Below are 17,510 nucleotides of genomic sequence, written 5' to 3'. Positions count from 1 at the left end.
CACATCCTATCACAGTACCACGCTTCCTATCACAGTACCATGCATCCTATTAGAGTACCACGCTTCCTATCACAGTACCAAGCTTCCTATCACAGTACCAAGCCTCCTATCACAGTACCACGCTTGAAGTCACTGAGCTCTTCAGAACGACCTATTTTGTATCACAAATGTTTGCAAATGGAGACTGCATGGCTAGGTGCTTAATATTATACACCTGTGGCAACAGGTCCGATTGAAACACCTGAATTCAATAATTAACAGGTGCGGCCAAATACCTTTGTACATAGTGTGTATGTATATATATATATATATATATATATATAATTCAGTGTTTTTAGGTCTAGATGAACTTAGTACACTGTATGATGTATGTTAAACCTTTATATTACACTATAACATAATTTTAAACTTTAATATATTTATACATGTTAGCGAAGTAAGCTTTAAGGTCTATTTTATCCTTGGGAATAAAAACCACTCGTTATAAAATAAGCCATCAGTTCCCTTTGTTATGGGTTTGTGGCCTCTGAACTGATCATTTTTACACACCCAACTAATTCTAGAATATCCTTTCTGATACCCTTTACACATCTACGTCTAACACCTCACGATTGCTTCATCCCTACCAATCATACCCCATAGCCGTGTGCAGGGTATGGGAGATTAGCGTAACATGCAGGGGGCGACAAGTTCTAGGGAGAAACCTTTGCAGGTCAGTGGCATAGTCAGTCTTTGATAAGATGGAGAATGAAGTTGTAGTAAGCATCTTAAGAAAATGTGGTGGGTATTACTAAGCACCAGGGTGTACTAGGATTAGAGCCTATTTTTATTGAGAGGGGGCACCATATGCTAGGTGTTTTTAGTATGATCCCCACACTACGAGACTCTGAGCTTTAATAAAAAAATATTAGGTTACTATGTAATATTTTTAACACTATATAGATCATCCATCCCCCACTCCCCAGACCCTGACCCCCCCACAGGTATCATGATCACCTCCAATCCCTCTCACCTACTGGAAGGGCAGAGATTTTGTATTCCATAGTCCTGTGATAGCCTCCTATTGATGACTTTCACTTGTCTAGTTGCCTGATGCCAACATATTTTCATCGGAGGTGGTGGGAGCAGTCACTCCACCTTAAACTCTGCTGGCTCCACCACTGAGTCCTCTCAGTAATTTCCCTGATGAGTTTTCTCCTTGTCATCAACTTTGGAGGAACGGCTTAATCATAGGAATGTTCCTGTTGTGCCACATTTTCCACCCTATTGATGATAGTTTTTCTAATTCCCCATGGTACATGTTATGGCTTTTAACATTACCACATAGTTATTTGAAAGCTCCTTGCAGACTATCCCAGTAATCAAGGACTTCATACTGGAACAACTGATCTGTATTTGGGTTTAATCACAATCACTTTTTTCAAACAATTTTTGTGTTTATTGGCACAAAAAGAAATATACAAAATAGTGCGAAAACCATCATAGGTCAGAAACAAATATGGAAAATATACTAGGAATTACAATTTAAAAGGTAAAGACAATGCAGAATAGTACAGGATTACAACAATGTTCCACACATAGTTCAAAAATAGAGATTAATCTGTCTACAGATGAAATGCAATAAAATTCAAAGGTAAAATAAGAACAGACTATTTTGTGGCAGAAAAAGAACGAAAAAAATAAAACCAAAATATACAGTAATCTAAATACAGGGTATACAAATAAGAAGTCAAAATAAAATAAATAAAATAAAAACAAAGATAATGGTCATAGCCATAATGGTATTAATGTACTCATCATAAACACATTTATTGGAGATACAAAGCAAAAAGATGACTTTAGCCTCCAGCTCCCCCTCTCCTCCAGCAGAAAGACCACAGCAAAGTAGATAAACCAAATAATAAAGATGTTATGAAAGTTGTCTATAAAAGATACCAAGTAGTCATTTCAGATAACTTCCTAATATGATTTTGAGTAAATGTATCTGGGGTTTCAATGTACAACCCCCATTTTGTGTAAAAGCAGATAATCCCCTTCTCTATATCCGGTAATGTGGCTCTACGATCAAAATATAGGATCTGGTGTAACATGGATTTTAATGTGCCCAGAAAAGGAGGAGGTGGCCATAGTCCAAGTTTTTATAATTACCCTCTTGGCAACTAGCAAAACCAGGGTAAGGAGAGGGAGAAATTCAGTACGCCTAGGTCCTAAATACCAATTTTTGAAATTACAATAAATCATCGCCAAAGGGTCATGGCCAAGATGAAGATGTGTGACTGAGCCAATGAACGAGAGGACCTTATCCCAAAATTTGCAAATTTTCCTGCACTCCCAGAATTGATGATAAAAATCAGCAGCCAAGTGTTTACATTTAAGGCAGTTATTCCAGTTTAATCACAATCACTTTTATTGCTGTAGATATATAATTACCTTTGGACTTGATAATAAATGTCGATGAGTAACCACAGAGCGATAGTCCCATCATCCACTGTAATGTTACAATCACTTAACTATCTTCTGCTTTGTCTCCATCCAACTGAGGTGGAAGTGGCAGGATCTGTACCCATTACACAGACTGTGACCACAATGTTCCTTTTTGGATAAATGTACCCAGCACACACAGCATTGTATATGTTACACACACATTTAGCCTTCTGTGATAGCTACAGTGGTGTGAATAAGTTTTTGCCCCCTTCCTGATTTCACTATTTTTGCATATCTGTTACTTATTTTAGATCTGCAAACAAAATTAATACATGAAATGAATATTTAAAAAAAACACTAACTATTTTGTGTTTACTAAGGTTGTCTTTGTATTCAAAAGAAAAAAAAAGTTATCAAACACCTCTATCACCCATATGAAACATTAATTGCCCCCTCCCCTAAACTTAATAACCAATTGTTTCACCTTTAGCAGCAACAACTGCAACTGAACGCTTCCATTAACTGGAGATCAGTTTTTCCCATCACTGGAGGAATTTTGTTCGACTCTTCTTTGCAAAATTGCTTTAACTCAGCCACATTGGGGAGTTTTCAAGCATGAACTTCCCTTTTAGGGTCCTGCCACAGCATCTCATTTGGATTCAAGTCAGGACTTTCACTAGGACACTCCAAAACCTTAATTTTGTTTTTTTAGAGCATTCAGAGGTGGACTTGCTCTTGTGCTTCAGATCTTTGTCTTGCTGCATAATCCAATTATGTTTGGACTTCAAATCATGGACGAATGACCGGACATTATCCCCCTTTCTGATAGACAGCAGATTTCATGATTCCATTTATTATGGTGTCACCCTCATTCTGAAGCTGCAAGACATCCCCCACATCACACCACCATGTGCCAGATGTAGCAGGACCTGTCTTATAAAGAGTAAGTTTTTACCCATCAGTCCACAGAACAATAGCAGAAAGGGCTTGTGGGTCATCAATGTGAGACCAGCCTTGATGTTCCTCTTGGCTAGCAGTGGTATTTGACTTGCAGCTCTTCCATAGATGCCATTTTTGCCTAAGGTGAGTGAGGTCTGCAATTCCTTAGATGTCCATCTGGATTCTTTAGGGTCTGCCTGGAAGAGTCATTGATGCGCTATTTGAGGAACTTTGCAATTGTTGCTTCTAAAAGGCGGCACACCCAGTTATCACATTTAGGGGGAAAATTAATGTCTCACATGGGTGATATATTTGTTGGATAATGTTTATCCTTCAATAAAATAAATTATCATTTAAAAACTGTATTTTAAGTTCATGTTGGTTGTCTGTGTCTTATATAGAATTATGTTTGAAGATCTGAAACATTAAATGTGACTATTAGGCAAAAAGTGGAAGAAATCTTTTTCATGACACTGTATAAGTAACCTCAGTAGTGCGGTGTCTGTTACCTAGTGGTCTGTCCTCCATCATATGTTTAGTCCTTCCCAGAACCAGCCATGCCATTACACCACAACCATTTCAGTAATATCATACCTATCCACATATAGCAAACACATAGACACTACATACAGTCCTATAATAACAGTATTTTACAAACATTTAATAAAGAATTAAAAATATAAAGAGGACAGAAACATAAAATAACAATGTAGCCTGCATGAATATATCGCTATACAAAATTCATTTTCAAAAATATATTCCCAGCCTCTTCTTTCCTCAGATAAAAGAGAACATTGTCTCATACAGACACGCTAATATATACATACTGCAACTCCATCCCGGGGCCCCACATATAGGACAGTCCTTATGCCTCACTGTTGCTGTGACCTCATGGTGTGACAGCTTTTTCCTTAGTTATATCTCTGAGTAACCACAAGTGATTCTGAGGTGGCCATATCTTACACGCATGACTTACAGCTCAGTGACTGTGTCTATGCTGGGCATCCACACATAGGTTGTGTTTTGAGGGCTTAAAATTAGGCCTCACTGTATAAATGTGAATTGGGGGGAGGTTTATTGCAGGAACTTGTCTGTGAGGTTTCAGAAGAAAATTAACAAAAACACAGTAATGCAATTTGTACAGTAACATAATGGAAAATGTGAATAGTTCAATAAAGAGCCTGTGACATGAGAAATACTATGCTGGGATTTATTCTTTGCATAAATATTCTCACTTACAAACATACAAAGTGTCACCTAAGAAACTCCACTTACTCAGAGCATTAAAAAAGCTTCTCACCTTTGTGACGTCTCTGATGTGTAACAAGAGCTGATTTCTGTGTAAAACATTTCCCACACTCAGGACATGGAAATGGTTTCTCACCTGTGTGACATCTCTGATGTTTGACAAGATTTGATTTCTGTGTAAAACATCTCCCACACTCAGAACATAGAAATGGTTTCTCACCTGTGTGATTTCTCTGATGTATAACAAGATCTGATTTCTGTTTAAAACATTTCCCACACTCAGAGCATGGAAATGGTTTCTCACCTGTGTGACTTCTCTGATGTTTAAAAAGATCTGATTTCTGTGTAAAACATTTCCCACACTCAGGACATGGAAATGGCCTCTCACCTGTGTGATGTCTCTGATGTGTAGCAAGATGTGATTTCCGTGTAAAACATTTCCCACACTCAGAGCATGGAAATGGTTTCTCACCTGTGTGACTTCTCTGATGTGTAACAAGATGTGATTTATGTGTAAAACATTTCCCACACTCAGGACATGGAAATGGTTTCTCACCTGTGTGACTTCTCTGATGTCTAACAAGCTGTGATTTCTGTGTAAAACATTTCCCACACTCAGAACATGGAAATGGTTTCTCATCTGTGTGACTTATCTGATGTCTAACAAGATGTGATTTCTTTGTAAAACATTTCCCACACTCAGGACATGGAAATGTCTTCTCACCTGTGTGCGACCTCTGATGTATTATAAGATAGGATTTACTTGCAAAACATTTCCCACACTCAGAACATGGAAAAGGTTTCTCACCTGTGTGATGTCTCTCATGTATAACAAGACGTGATTTAGATCTAAAACATTTCCCACATTCAGAACATGGAAATGGTCTACCACTTGCCTTAGCTGGCTGATGGGTAATAAGCTTTGTGTTCTGTGTAATACATATGGCATCTATAAAACAGGGAAATATTTTATATACTGTACAAGATGTAACAGATGCACCAATATCAGAGTTATCAGGAGAACACTCCCCATGATCAGACAGATCAGGTGATATATCTGCACTGTGAGGTACTGGGGGTATAATTGGGGTAACTGGGTTTTCTCCTGGAGAATCGCAGGTGATGTCATCATCAATAATTTCACAATTTTTAGTAAAACTGAGAAGATCCTCTGAGACATCTCGGCTGCTACATCCATCTGCTGGGAATAAAATAAATTTACAGAAATATAAATGTTTGCTTACAAGTTTTATTATAATTATAAAGATTATGGCGAAATGTACCCAATTTGCAAAAAAATGGGCAAATGTTAAAGTAACATATATACATTAACTAGCACCAAAATATACTGATATCTATATACACTCATATGCCAGAAAACTGAGACAGCCGCTTATATTCCTAGTACATCCCACCCCATCCTGCATGACATGGTATCTTCCTCAGAGGAAATACTACATCTAGGCAGACATCTTTACATCCATTGTATAATTAACAGTGACAATGGCAGCATATCACGGTATAAGTGACTTTATTGAGGCTTCATAGTAGGTCATTCCTTGCACTTACTAGATGGGAGCAACTCATTCAGCCAGACAATGTGTAACTGCACAGGTCTGTAGCCACCAGATTATGCCTGGAGGAGCTGTCCTCTGAGTTTGGCATCATGAGTTGGACTCCTTGTTAGGCAGATTTTTACCAGTGCTGATAGAGACAGGTGTAACATGCTGCTGCCCCCAGGCTTGCAGGAAAGAGGTGTAATATACATGAGATGTAGTGTAAGATAAGATGTAAGTACCAGTGCTGATAGAGACAGGTGTAACATGCTGCTGCCCCCAGGCTTGCAGGGAAGAGGTGTAATATACATGAGATGTAGTGTAAGATAAGGTGTAAGTACCAGTGCTGATAGAGACAGGTGTAACATGCTGCTGCCTCCAGGCTTGCAGGGAAGAGGTGTAATATACATGAGATGTAGTGTAAGATAAGGTGTAAGTACCAGTGCTGATAGAGACAGGTGTAACATGCTGCCCCCAGGCTTGCAGGGAAGAGGTGTAATATACATGAGATGTAGTGTAATATAAGGTGTAAGTACCAGTGCTGATAGATACAGGTGTAACATGCTGCTGCCCCCAGGCTTGCAGGGAAGAGGTGTAATATACATGAGATGTAGTGTAAGATAAGGTGTAAGTACCAGTGCTGATAGAGACAGGTGTAACATGCTGCTGCCTCCAGGCTTGCAGGGAAGAGGTGTAATATACATGAGATGTAGTGTAAGATAAGGTGTAAGCACCAGTGCTGATAGAGACAGGTGTAACATGCTGCCTCCAGACTTGCAGGGAAGAGGTGTAATATACATGAGATGTAGTGTAATATAAGATGTAAGTACCAGTGCTGATAGAGACAGGTGTAACATGCTGCCCCCAGGCTTGCAGGGAAGAGGTGTAATATACATGAGATGTAGTGTAATATAAGGTGTAAGTACCAGTGCTGATAGAGACAGGTGTAACATGCTGCCTCCAGGCTTGCAGGGAAGAGGTGTAATATACATGAGATGTAGTGTAATATAAGGTGTAAGTACCAGTGCTGATAGAGACAGGTGTAACATGTTGCCCCCAGGCTTGCAGGGAAGAGGTGTAATATACATGAGATGTAGTGTAAGATAAGATGTAAGTACCAGTGCTGATAGAGACAGGTGTAACATGCTGCCCCCAGGCTTGCAGGGAAGAGGTGTAATATACATGAGATGTAGTGTAAGATAAGGTGTAAGTACCAGTGCTGATAGAGACAGGTGTAACATGCTGCCCCCAGGCTTGCAGGGAAGAGGTGTAATATACATGAGATGTAGTGTAATATAAGGTGTAAGTACCAGTGCTGATAGAGACAGGTGTAACATGCTGCCTCCAGGCTTGCAGGGAAGAGGTGTAATATACATGAGATGTAGTGTAAGATAAGGTGTAAGTACCAGTGCTGATAGAGACAGGTGTAACATGCTGCCCCCAGGCTTGCAGGGAAGAGGTGTAATATACATGAGATGTAGTGTAAGATAAGGTGTAAGTACCAGTGCTGATAGAGACAGGTGTAACATGCTACTGCCTCCAGGCTTGCAGGGAAGAGGTGTAATATACATGAGATGTAGTGTAAGATAAGGTGTAAGTACCAGTGCTGATAGAGACAGGTGTAACATGCTGCCTCCAGGCTTGCAGGGAAGAGGTGTAATATACATGAGATGTAGTGTAATATAAGGTGTAAGTACCAGTGCTGATAGAGACAGGTGTAACATGCTGCTGCCCCCAGGCTTGCAGGGAAGAGGTGTAATATACATGAGATGTAGTGTAAGATAAGATGTAAGTACCAGTGCTGATAGAGACAGGTGTAACATGCTGCCCCCAGGCTTGCAGGGAAGAGGTGTAATATACATGAGATGTAGTGTAATATAAGGTGTAAGTACCAGTGCTGATAGAGACAGGTGTAACATGCTGCCTCCAGGCTTGCAGGGAAGAGGTGTAATATACATGAGATGTAGTGTAAGATAAGGTGTAAGTACCAGTGCTGATAGAGACAGGTGTAACATGCTGCCTCCAGGCTTGCAGGGAAGAGGTGTAATATACATGAGATGTAGTGTAAGATAAGGTGTAAGTACCAGTGCTGATAGAGACAGGTGTAACATGCTGCCTCCAGGCTTGCAGGGAAGAGGTGTAATATACATGAGATGTAGTGTAAGATAAGATGTAAGTACCAGTGCTGATAGAGACAGGTGTAACATGCTGCCTCCAGGCTTGCAGGGAAGAGGTGTAATATACATGAGATGTAGTGTAAGATAAGGTGTAAGTACCAGTGCTGATAGAGACAGGTGTAACATGCTGCTGCCCCCAGGCTTGCAGGGAAGAGGTGTAATATACATGAGATGTAGTGTAAGATAAGGTGTAAGTACCAGTGCTGATAGAGACAGGTGTAACATGCTGCCCCCAGGCTTGCAGGGAAGAGGTGTAATATACATGAGATGTAGTGTAATATAAGGTGTAAGTACCAGTGCTGATAGAGACAGGTGTAACATGCTGCCTCCAGGCTTGCAGGGAAGAGGTGTAATATACATGAGATGTAGTGTAATATAAGGTGTAAGTACCAGTGCTGATAGAGACAGGTGTAACATGCTGCTGCCTCCAGGCTTGCAGGGAAGAGGTGTAATATACATGAGATGTAGTGTAAGATAAGGTGTAAGTACCAGTGCTGATAGAGACAGGTGTAACATGCTGCCTCCAGGCTTGCAGGGAAGAGGTGTAATATACATGAGATGTAGTGTAAGATAAGGTGTAAGTACCAGTGCTGATAGAGACAGGTGTAACATGCTGCCCCCAGGCTTGCAGGGAAGAGGTGTAATATACATGAGATGTAGTGTAATATAAGGTGTAAGTACCAGTGCTGATAGAGACAGGTGTAATATGCTGCCCCCAGGCTTGCAGGGAAGAGGTGTAATATACATGAGATGTAGTGTAATATAAGGTGTAAGTACCAGTGCTGATAGAGACAGGTGTAACATGCTGCCCCCAGGCTTGCAGGGAAGAGGTGTAATATACATGAGATGTAGTGTAAGATAAGGTGTAAGTACCAGTGCTGATAGAGACAGGTGTAACATGCTGCCTCCAGGCTTGCAGGGAAGAGGTGTAATATACATGAGATGTAGTGTAAGATAAGATGTAAGTACCAGTGCTGATAGAGACAGGTGTAACATGCTGCCCCCAGGCTTGCAGGGAAGAGGTGTAATATACATGAGATGTAGTGTAAGATAAGGTGTAAGCACCAGTGCTGATAGAGACAGGTGTAACATGCTGTCCCCAGGCTTGCAGGGAAGAGGTGTAATATACATGAGATGTAGTGTAAGATAAGGTGTAAGTACCAGTGCTGATAGAGACAGGTGTAACATGGTGCTGCCTCCAGGCTTGCAGGGAAGAGGTGTAATATACATGAGATGTAGTGTAATATAAGGTGTAAGTACCAGTGCTGATAGAGACAGGTGTAACATGCTGCCCCCAGGCTTGCAGGGAAGAGGTGTAATATACATGAGATGTAGTGTAAGATAAGGTGTAAGTACCAGTGCTGATAGAGACAGGTGTAACATGCTGCCTCCAGGCTTGCAGGGAAGAGGTGTAATATACATGAGATGTAGTGTAATATAAGGTGTAAGTACCAGTGCTGATAGAGACAGGTGTAACATGCTGCTGCCCCCAGGCTTGCAGGGAAGAGGTGTAATATACATGAGATATAGTGTAAGATAAGGTGTAAGTACCAGTGCTGATAGAGACAGGTGTAACATGCTGCTGCCCCCAGGCTTGCAGGGAAGAGGTGTAATATACATGAGATGTAGTGTAAGATAAGGTGTAAGTACCAGTGCTGATAGAGACAGGTGTAACATGCTGCTGCCTCCAGGCTTGCAGGGAAGAGGTGTAATATACATGAGATGTAGTGTAAGATAAGGTGTAAGTACCAGTGCTGATAGAGACAGGTGTAACATGCTGCTGCCCCCAGGCTTGCAGGGAAGAGGTGTAATATACATGAGATGTAGTGTAAGATAAGGTGTAAGTACCAGTGCTGATAGAGACAGGTGTAACATGCTGCTGCCCCCAGGCTTGCAGGGAAGAGGTGTAATATACATGAGATGTAGTGTAAGATAAGATGTAAGTACCAGTGCTGATAGAGACAGGTGTAACATGCTGCCCCCAGGCTTGCAGGGAAGAGGTGTAATATACATGAGATGTAGTGTAAGATAAGGTGTAAGTACCAGTGCTGATAGAGACAGGTGTAACATGCTGCCCCCAGGCTTGCAGGGAAGAGGTGTAATATACATGTGATGTAGTGTAAGATAAGGTGTAAGTACCAGTGCTGATAGAGACAGGTGTAACATGCTGCTGCCCCCAGGCTTGCAGGGAAGAGGTGTAATATACATGAGATGTAGTGTAAGATAAGGTGTAAGTACCAGTGCTGATAGAGACAGGTGTAACATGCTGCCTCCAGGCTTGCAGGGAAGAGATGTAATATACATGAGATGTAGTGTAAGATAAGGTGTAAGTACCAGTGCTGATAGAGACAGGTGTAACATGCTGCTGCCCCCAGGCTTGCAGGGAAGAGGTGTAATATACATGAGATGTAGTGTAATATAAGGTGCAAGTACCAGTGCTGATAGAGACAGGTGTAACATGCTGCCTCCAGGCTTGCAGGGAAGAGGTGTAATATACATGAGATGTAGTGTAATATAAGGTGTAAGCACCAGTGCTGATAGAGACAGGTGTAACATGCTGCCCCCAGGCTTGCAGGGAAGAGGTGTAATATACATGAGATGTAGTGTAAGATAAGGTGTAAGTACCTGTGCTGATAGAGACAGGTGTAACATGCTGCCCCCAGGCTTGCAGGGAAGAGGTGTAATATACATGAGATGTAGTGTAAGATAAGGTGTAAGTACCAGTGCTGATAGAGACAGGTGTAACATGCTGCCCCCAGGCTTGCAGGGAAGAGGTGTAATATACATGAGATGTAGTGTAAGATAAGGTGTAAGTACCAGTGCTGATAGAGACAGGTGTAACATGTTGCCCCCAGGCTTGCAGGGAAGAGGTGTAATATACATGAGATTGTAGTGTAAGATAAGGTGTAAGCACCAGTGCTGATAGAGACAGAGTGTAAACATGCTGCCCCCAGGCTTGCAGGGAAGAGGTGTAATATACATGAGATGTAGTGTAATATAAGGTGTAAGTACCAGTGCTGATAGAGACAGGTGTAACATGCTGGCCCCCCAGGCTTGTAGGGAAGAGGTGTAATATACATGAGATGTAGTGTAAGATAAGGTGTAAGTACCAGTGCTGATAGAGACAGGTGTAACATGCTGCTGCCCCCCAGGCTTGCAGGGAAGAGGTGTAATATACATGAGATGTAGTGTAAGATAAGATGTAAGTACCAGTGCTGATAGAGACAGGTGTAACATGCTGCCCCCAGGCTTGCAGGGAAGAGGTGTAATATACATGAGATGTAGTGTAAGATAAGGTGTAAGTACCAGTGCTGATAGAGACAGGTGTAACATGCTGCCTCCAGGCTTGCAGGGAAGAGGTGTAATATACATGAGATGTAGTGTAAGATAAGGTGTAAGTACCAGTGCTGATAGAGACAGGTGTAACATGCTGCTGCCTCCAGGCTTGCAGGGAAGAGGTGTAATATACATGAGATGTAGTGTAATATAAGGTGTAAATACCAGTGCTGATAGAGACAGGTGTAACATGCTGCTGCCCCCAGGCTTGCAGGGAAGAGGTGTAATATACATGAGATGTAGTGTAAGATAAGGTGTAAGTACCAGTGCTGATAGAGACAGGTGTAACATGCTGCTGCCTCCAGGCTTGCAGGGAAGAGGTGTAATATACATGAGATGTAGTGTAAGATAAGATGTAAGTACCAGTGCTGATAGAGACAGGTGTAACATGCTGCCCCCAGGCTTGCAGGGAAGAGGTGTAATATACATGAGATGTAGTGTAAGATAAGGTGTAAGCACCAGTGCTGATAGAGACAGGTGTAACATGCTGCCCCCAGGCTTGCAGGGAAGAGGTGTAATATACATGAGATGTAGTGTAAGATAAGGTGTAAGTACCAGTGCTGATAGAGACAGGTGTAACATGCTGCCCCCAGGCTTGCAGGGAAGAGGTGTAATATACATGAGATGTAGTGTAAGATAAGGTGTAAGTACCAGTGCTGATAGAGACAGGTGTAACATGCTGCTGCCTCCAGGCTTGCAGGGAAGAGGTGTAATATACATGAGATGTAGTGTAAGATAAGGTGTAAGCACCAGTGCTGATAGAGACAGGTGTAACATGCTGTCCCCAGGCTTGCAGGGAAGAGGTGTAATATACATGAGATGTAGTGTAAGATAAGGTGTAAGTACCAGTGCTGATAGAGACAGGTGTAACATGGTGCTGCCTCCAGGCTTGCAGGGAAGAGGTGTAATATACATGAGATGTAGTGTAAGATAAGGTGTAAGTACCAGTGCTGATAGAGACAGGTGTAACATGCTGCCCCCAGGCTTGCAGGGAAGAGGTGTAATATACATGAGATGTAGTGTAAGATAAGGTGTAAGTACCAGTGCTGATAGAGACAGGTGTAACATGCTGCCCCCAGGCTTGCAGGGAAGAGGTGTAATATACATGAGATGTAGTGTAATATAAGGTGTAAGTACCAGTGCTGATAGAGACAGGTGTAACATGCTGCCCCCAGGCTTGCAGGGAAGAGGTGTAATATACATGAGATGTAGTGTAAGATAAGATGTAAGTACCAGTGCTGATAGAGACAGGTGTAACATGCTGCTGCCCCCAGGCTTGCAGGGAAGAGATGTAATATACATGAGATGTAGTGTAATATAAGATGTAAGTACCAGTGCTGATAGAGACAGGTGTAACATGCTGCTGCCCCCAGGCTTGCAGGGAAGAGGTGTAATATACATGAGATGTAGTGTAATATAAGGTGTAAGTACCAGTGCTGATAGAGACAGGTGTAACATGCTGCCCCCAGGCTTGCAGGGAAGAGATGTAATATACATGAGATGTAGTGTAAGATAAGATGTAAGTACCAGTGCTGATAGAGACAGGTGTAACATGCTGCTGCCCCCAGGCTTGCAGGGAAGAGATGTAATATACATGAGATGTAGTGTAATATAAGATGTAAGTACCAGTGCTGATAGAGACAGGTGTAACATGCTGCTGCCCCCAGGCTTGCAGGGAAGAGGTGTAATATACATGAGATGTAGTGTAATATAAGGTGTAAGTACCAGTGCTGATAGAGACAGGTGTAACATGCTGCCCCCAGGCTTGCAGGGAAGAGGTGTAATATACATGAGATGTAGTGTAAGATAAGGTGTAAGTACCAGTGCTGATAGAGACAGGTGTAACATGCTGCCCCCAGGCTTGCAGGGAAGAGGTGTAATATACATGAGATGTAGTGTAAGATAAGGTGTAAGTACCAGTGCTGATAGAGACAGGTGTAACATGCTGCCCCCAGGCTTGCAGGGAAGAGGTGTAATATACATGAGATGTAGTGTAATATAAGGTGCAAGTACCAGTGCTGATAGAGACAGGTGTAACATGCTGCCTCCAGGCTTGCAGGGAAGAGGTGTAATATACATGAGATGTAGTGTAAGATAAGGTGTAAGTACCAGTGCTGATAGAGACAGGTGTAACATGCTGCCTCCAGGCTTGCAGGGAAGAGGTGTAATATACATGAGATGTAGTGTAAGATAAGGTGTAAGTACCAGTGCTGATAGAGACAGGTGTAACATGCTGCCCCCAGGCTTGCAGGGAAGAGGTGTAATATACATGAGATGTAGTGTAAGATAAGATGTAAGTACCAGTGCTGATAGAGACAGGTGTAACATGCTGCCCCCAGGCTTGCAGGGAAGAGGTGTAATATACATGAGATGTAGTGTAATATAAGGTGTAAGTACCAGTGCTGATAGAGACAGGTGTAACATGCTGCTGCCCCCAGGCTTGCAGGGAAGAGGTGTAATATACATGAGATATAGTGTAAGATAAGGTGTAAGTACCAGTGCTGATAGAGACAGGTGTAACATGCTGCTGCCCCCAGGCTTGCAGGGAAGAGGTGTAATATACATGAGATGTAGTGTAAGATAAGATGTAAGTACCAGTGCTGATAGAGACAGGTGTAACATGCTGTCCCCAGGCTTGCAGGGAAGAGGTGTAATATACATGAGATGTAGTGTAATATAAGGTGTAAGTACCAGTACTGATAGAGACAGGTGTAACATGCTGCTGCCCCCAGGCTTGCAGGGAAGAGGTGTAATATACATGAGATATAGTGTAAGATAAGGTGTAAGTACCAGTGCTGATAGAGACAGGTGTAACATGCTGCTGCCCCCAGGCTTGCAGGGAAGAGGTGTAATATACATGAGATGTAGTGTAAGATAAGGTGTAAGTACCAGTACTGATAGAGACAGGTGTAACATGCTGCCCCCAGGCTTGCAGGGAAGAGGTGTAATATACATGAGATGTAGTGTAAGATAAGGTGTAAGTACCAGTGCTGATAGAGACAGGTGTAACATGCTGCTGCCCCCAGGCTTGCAGGGAAGAGGTGTAATATACATGAGATGTAGTGTAAGATAAGGTGTAAGTACCAGTGCTGATAGAGACAGGTGTAACATGCTGCTGCCCCCAGGCTTGCAGGGAAGAGGTGTAATATACATGAGATGTAGTGTAAGATAAGGTGTAAGTACCAGTGCTGATAGAGACAGGTGTAACATGCTGCCCCCAGGCTTGCAGGGAAGAGGTGTAATATACATGAGATGTAGTGTAAGATAAGGTGTAAGTACCAGTGCTGATAGAGACAGGTGTAACATGCTGCCCCCAGGCTTGCAGGGAAGAGGTGTAATATACATGAGATGTAGTGTAAGATAAGGTGTAAGTACCAGTGCTGATAGAGACAGGTGTAACATGCTGCCCCCAGGCTTGCAGGGAAGAGGTGTAATATACATGAGATGTAGTGTAAGATAAGGTGTAAGCACCAGTGCTGATAGAGACAGGTGTAACATGCTGCCCCCAGGCTTGCAGGGAAGAGGTGTAATATACATGAGATGTAGTGTAAGATAAGGTGTTAGTACCAGTGCTGATAGAGACAGGTGTAACATGTTGCCCCCAGGCTTGCAGGGAAGAGGTGTAATATACATGAGATGTAGTGTAAGATAAGGTGTAAGTACCAGTGCTGATAGAGACAGGTGTAACATGCTGCCCCCAGGCTTGCAGGGAAGAGGTGTAATATACATGAGATGTAGTGTAAGATAAGGTGTAAGCACCAGTGCTGATAGAGACAGGTGTAACATGCTGCCCCCAGGCTTGCAGGGAAGAGGTGTAATATACATGAGATGTAGTGTAAGATAAGATGTAAGTACCAGTGCTGATAGAGACAGGTGTAACATGTTGCCCCCAGGCTTGCAGGGAAGAGGTGTAATATACATGAGATGTAGTGTAAGATAAGGTGTAAGCACCAGTGCTGATAGAGACAGGTGTAACATGCTGCCCCCAGGCTTGCAGGGAAGAGGTGTAATATACATGAGATGTAGTGTAAGATAAGATGTAAGTACCAGTGCTGATAGAGACAGGTGTAACATGCTGCCCCCAGGCTTGCAGGGAAGAGGTGTAATATACATGAGATGTAGTGTAAGATAAGGTGTAAGTACCAGTGCTGATAGAGACAGGTGTAACATGCTGCCTCCAGGCTTGCAGGGAAGAGGTGTAATATACATGAGATGTAGTGTAAGATAAGGTGTAAGTACCAGTGCTGATAGAGACAGGTGTAACATGCTGCTGCCTCCAGGCTTGCAGGGAAGAGGTGTAATATACATGAGATGTAGTGTAAGATAAGATGTAAGTACCAGTGCTGATAGAGACAGGTGTAACATGCTGCCTCCAGGCTTGCAGGGAAGAGGTGTAATATACATGAGATGTAGTGTAATATAAGGTGTAAGTACCAGTGCTGATAGAGACAGGTGTAACATGCTGCTGCCCCCAGGCTTGCAGGGAAGAGATGTAATATACATGAGATGTAGTGTAAGATAAGGTGTAAGTACCAGTGCTGATAGAGACAGGTGTAACATGCTGCCCCCAGGCTTGCAGGGAAGAGGTGTAATATACATGAGATGTAGTGTAAGATAAGGTGTAAGTACCAGTGCTGATAGAGACAGGTGTAACATGCTGCCCCCAGGCTTGCAGGGAAGAGGTGTAATATACATGAGATGTAGTGTAAGATAAGGTGTAAGCACCAGTGCTGATAGAGACAGGTGTAACATGCTGCTGCCCCCAGGCTTGCAGGGAAGAGATGTAATATACATGAGATGTAGTGTAAGATAAGGTGTAAGCACCAGTGCTGATAGAGACAGGTGTAACATGCTGCCTCCAGGCTTGCAGGGAAGAGGTGTAATATACATGAGATGTAGTGTAAGATAAGGTGTAAGTACCAGTGCTGATAGAGACAGGTGTAACATGCTGCCTCCAGGCTTGCAGGGAAGAGGTGTAATATACATGAGATGTAGTGTAAGATAAGGTGTAAGTACCAGTGCTGATAGAGACAGGTGTAACATGCTGCTGCCTCCAGGCTTGCAGGGAAGAGGTGTAATATACATGAGATGTAGTGTAATATAAGGTGTAAATACCAGTGCTGATAGAGACAGGTGTAACATGCTGCTGCCCCCAGGCTTGCAGGGAAGAGGTGTAATATACATGAGATGTAGTGTAAGATAAGATGTAAGTACCAGTGCTGATAGAGACAGGTGTAACATGCTGCCCCCAGGCTTGCAGGGAAGAGGTGTAATATACATGAGATGTAGTGTAAGATAAGGTGTAAGTACCAGTGCTGATAGAGACAGGTGTAACATGCTGCCCCCAGGCTTGCAGGGAAGAGGTGTAATATACATGAGATGTAGTGTAAGATAAGGTGTAAGTACCAGTGCTGATAGAGACAGGTGTAACATGCTGCCTCCAGGCTTGCAGGGAAGAGGTGTAATATACATGAGATGTAGTGTAAGATAAGGTGTAAGTACCAGTGCTGATAGAGACAGGTGTAACATGCTGCCCCCAGGCTTGCAGGGAAGAGGTGTAATATACATGAGATGTAGTGTAAGATAAGGTGTAAGTACCAGTGCTGATAGAGACAGGTGTAACATGCTGCCCCCAGGCTTGCAGGGAAGAGGTGTAATATACATGAGATGTAGTGTAAGATAAGGTGTAAGTACCAGTGCTGATAGAGACAGGTGTAACATGCTGCCTCCAGGCTTGCAGGGAAGAGGTGTAATATACATGAGATGTAGTGTAAGATAAGGTGTAAGTACCAGTGCTGATAGAGACAGGTGTAACATGCTGCCCCCAGGC

The 17,510-nt window shown here is 42.6% G+C and overlaps 1 protein-coding gene across 2 annotated transcripts in view; it reads right to left on the bottom strand.

The window, feature by feature from the left end:
- Positions 1-1,507: 1,507 nt before the first annotated feature.
- LOC148512022 (uncharacterized) overlaps positions 1,508-17,510 on the bottom strand; it is a 33,540-nt gene continuing 17,537 nt past the window's right edge. The window contains exon 6 of one of the 2 annotated variants that reach the window (XM_088482327.1): positions 1,508-5,812. In XM_088482327.1, the coding sequence (XP_088338453.1) occupies positions 4,647-5,812 (1,166 nt within the window). In that variant the 3' untranslated portion in view covers positions 1,508-4,646. The remainder of the gene's footprint in view (positions 5,813-17,510) is intronic. The other variant, XM_088482328.1, reaches the window with a different exon arrangement.

This window comes from Taudactylus pleione, unplaced genomic scaffold (genome assembly GCF_031769625.1).
Source record: "Taudactylus pleione unplaced genomic scaffold, aTauple2 ptg000285l, whole genome shotgun sequence".
Taxonomy (NCBI): Eukaryota; Metazoa; Chordata; class Amphibia; order Anura; family Myobatrachidae; genus Taudactylus; species Taudactylus pleione.
This window is presented reverse-complemented; position numbering and strand designations above follow the sequence as displayed.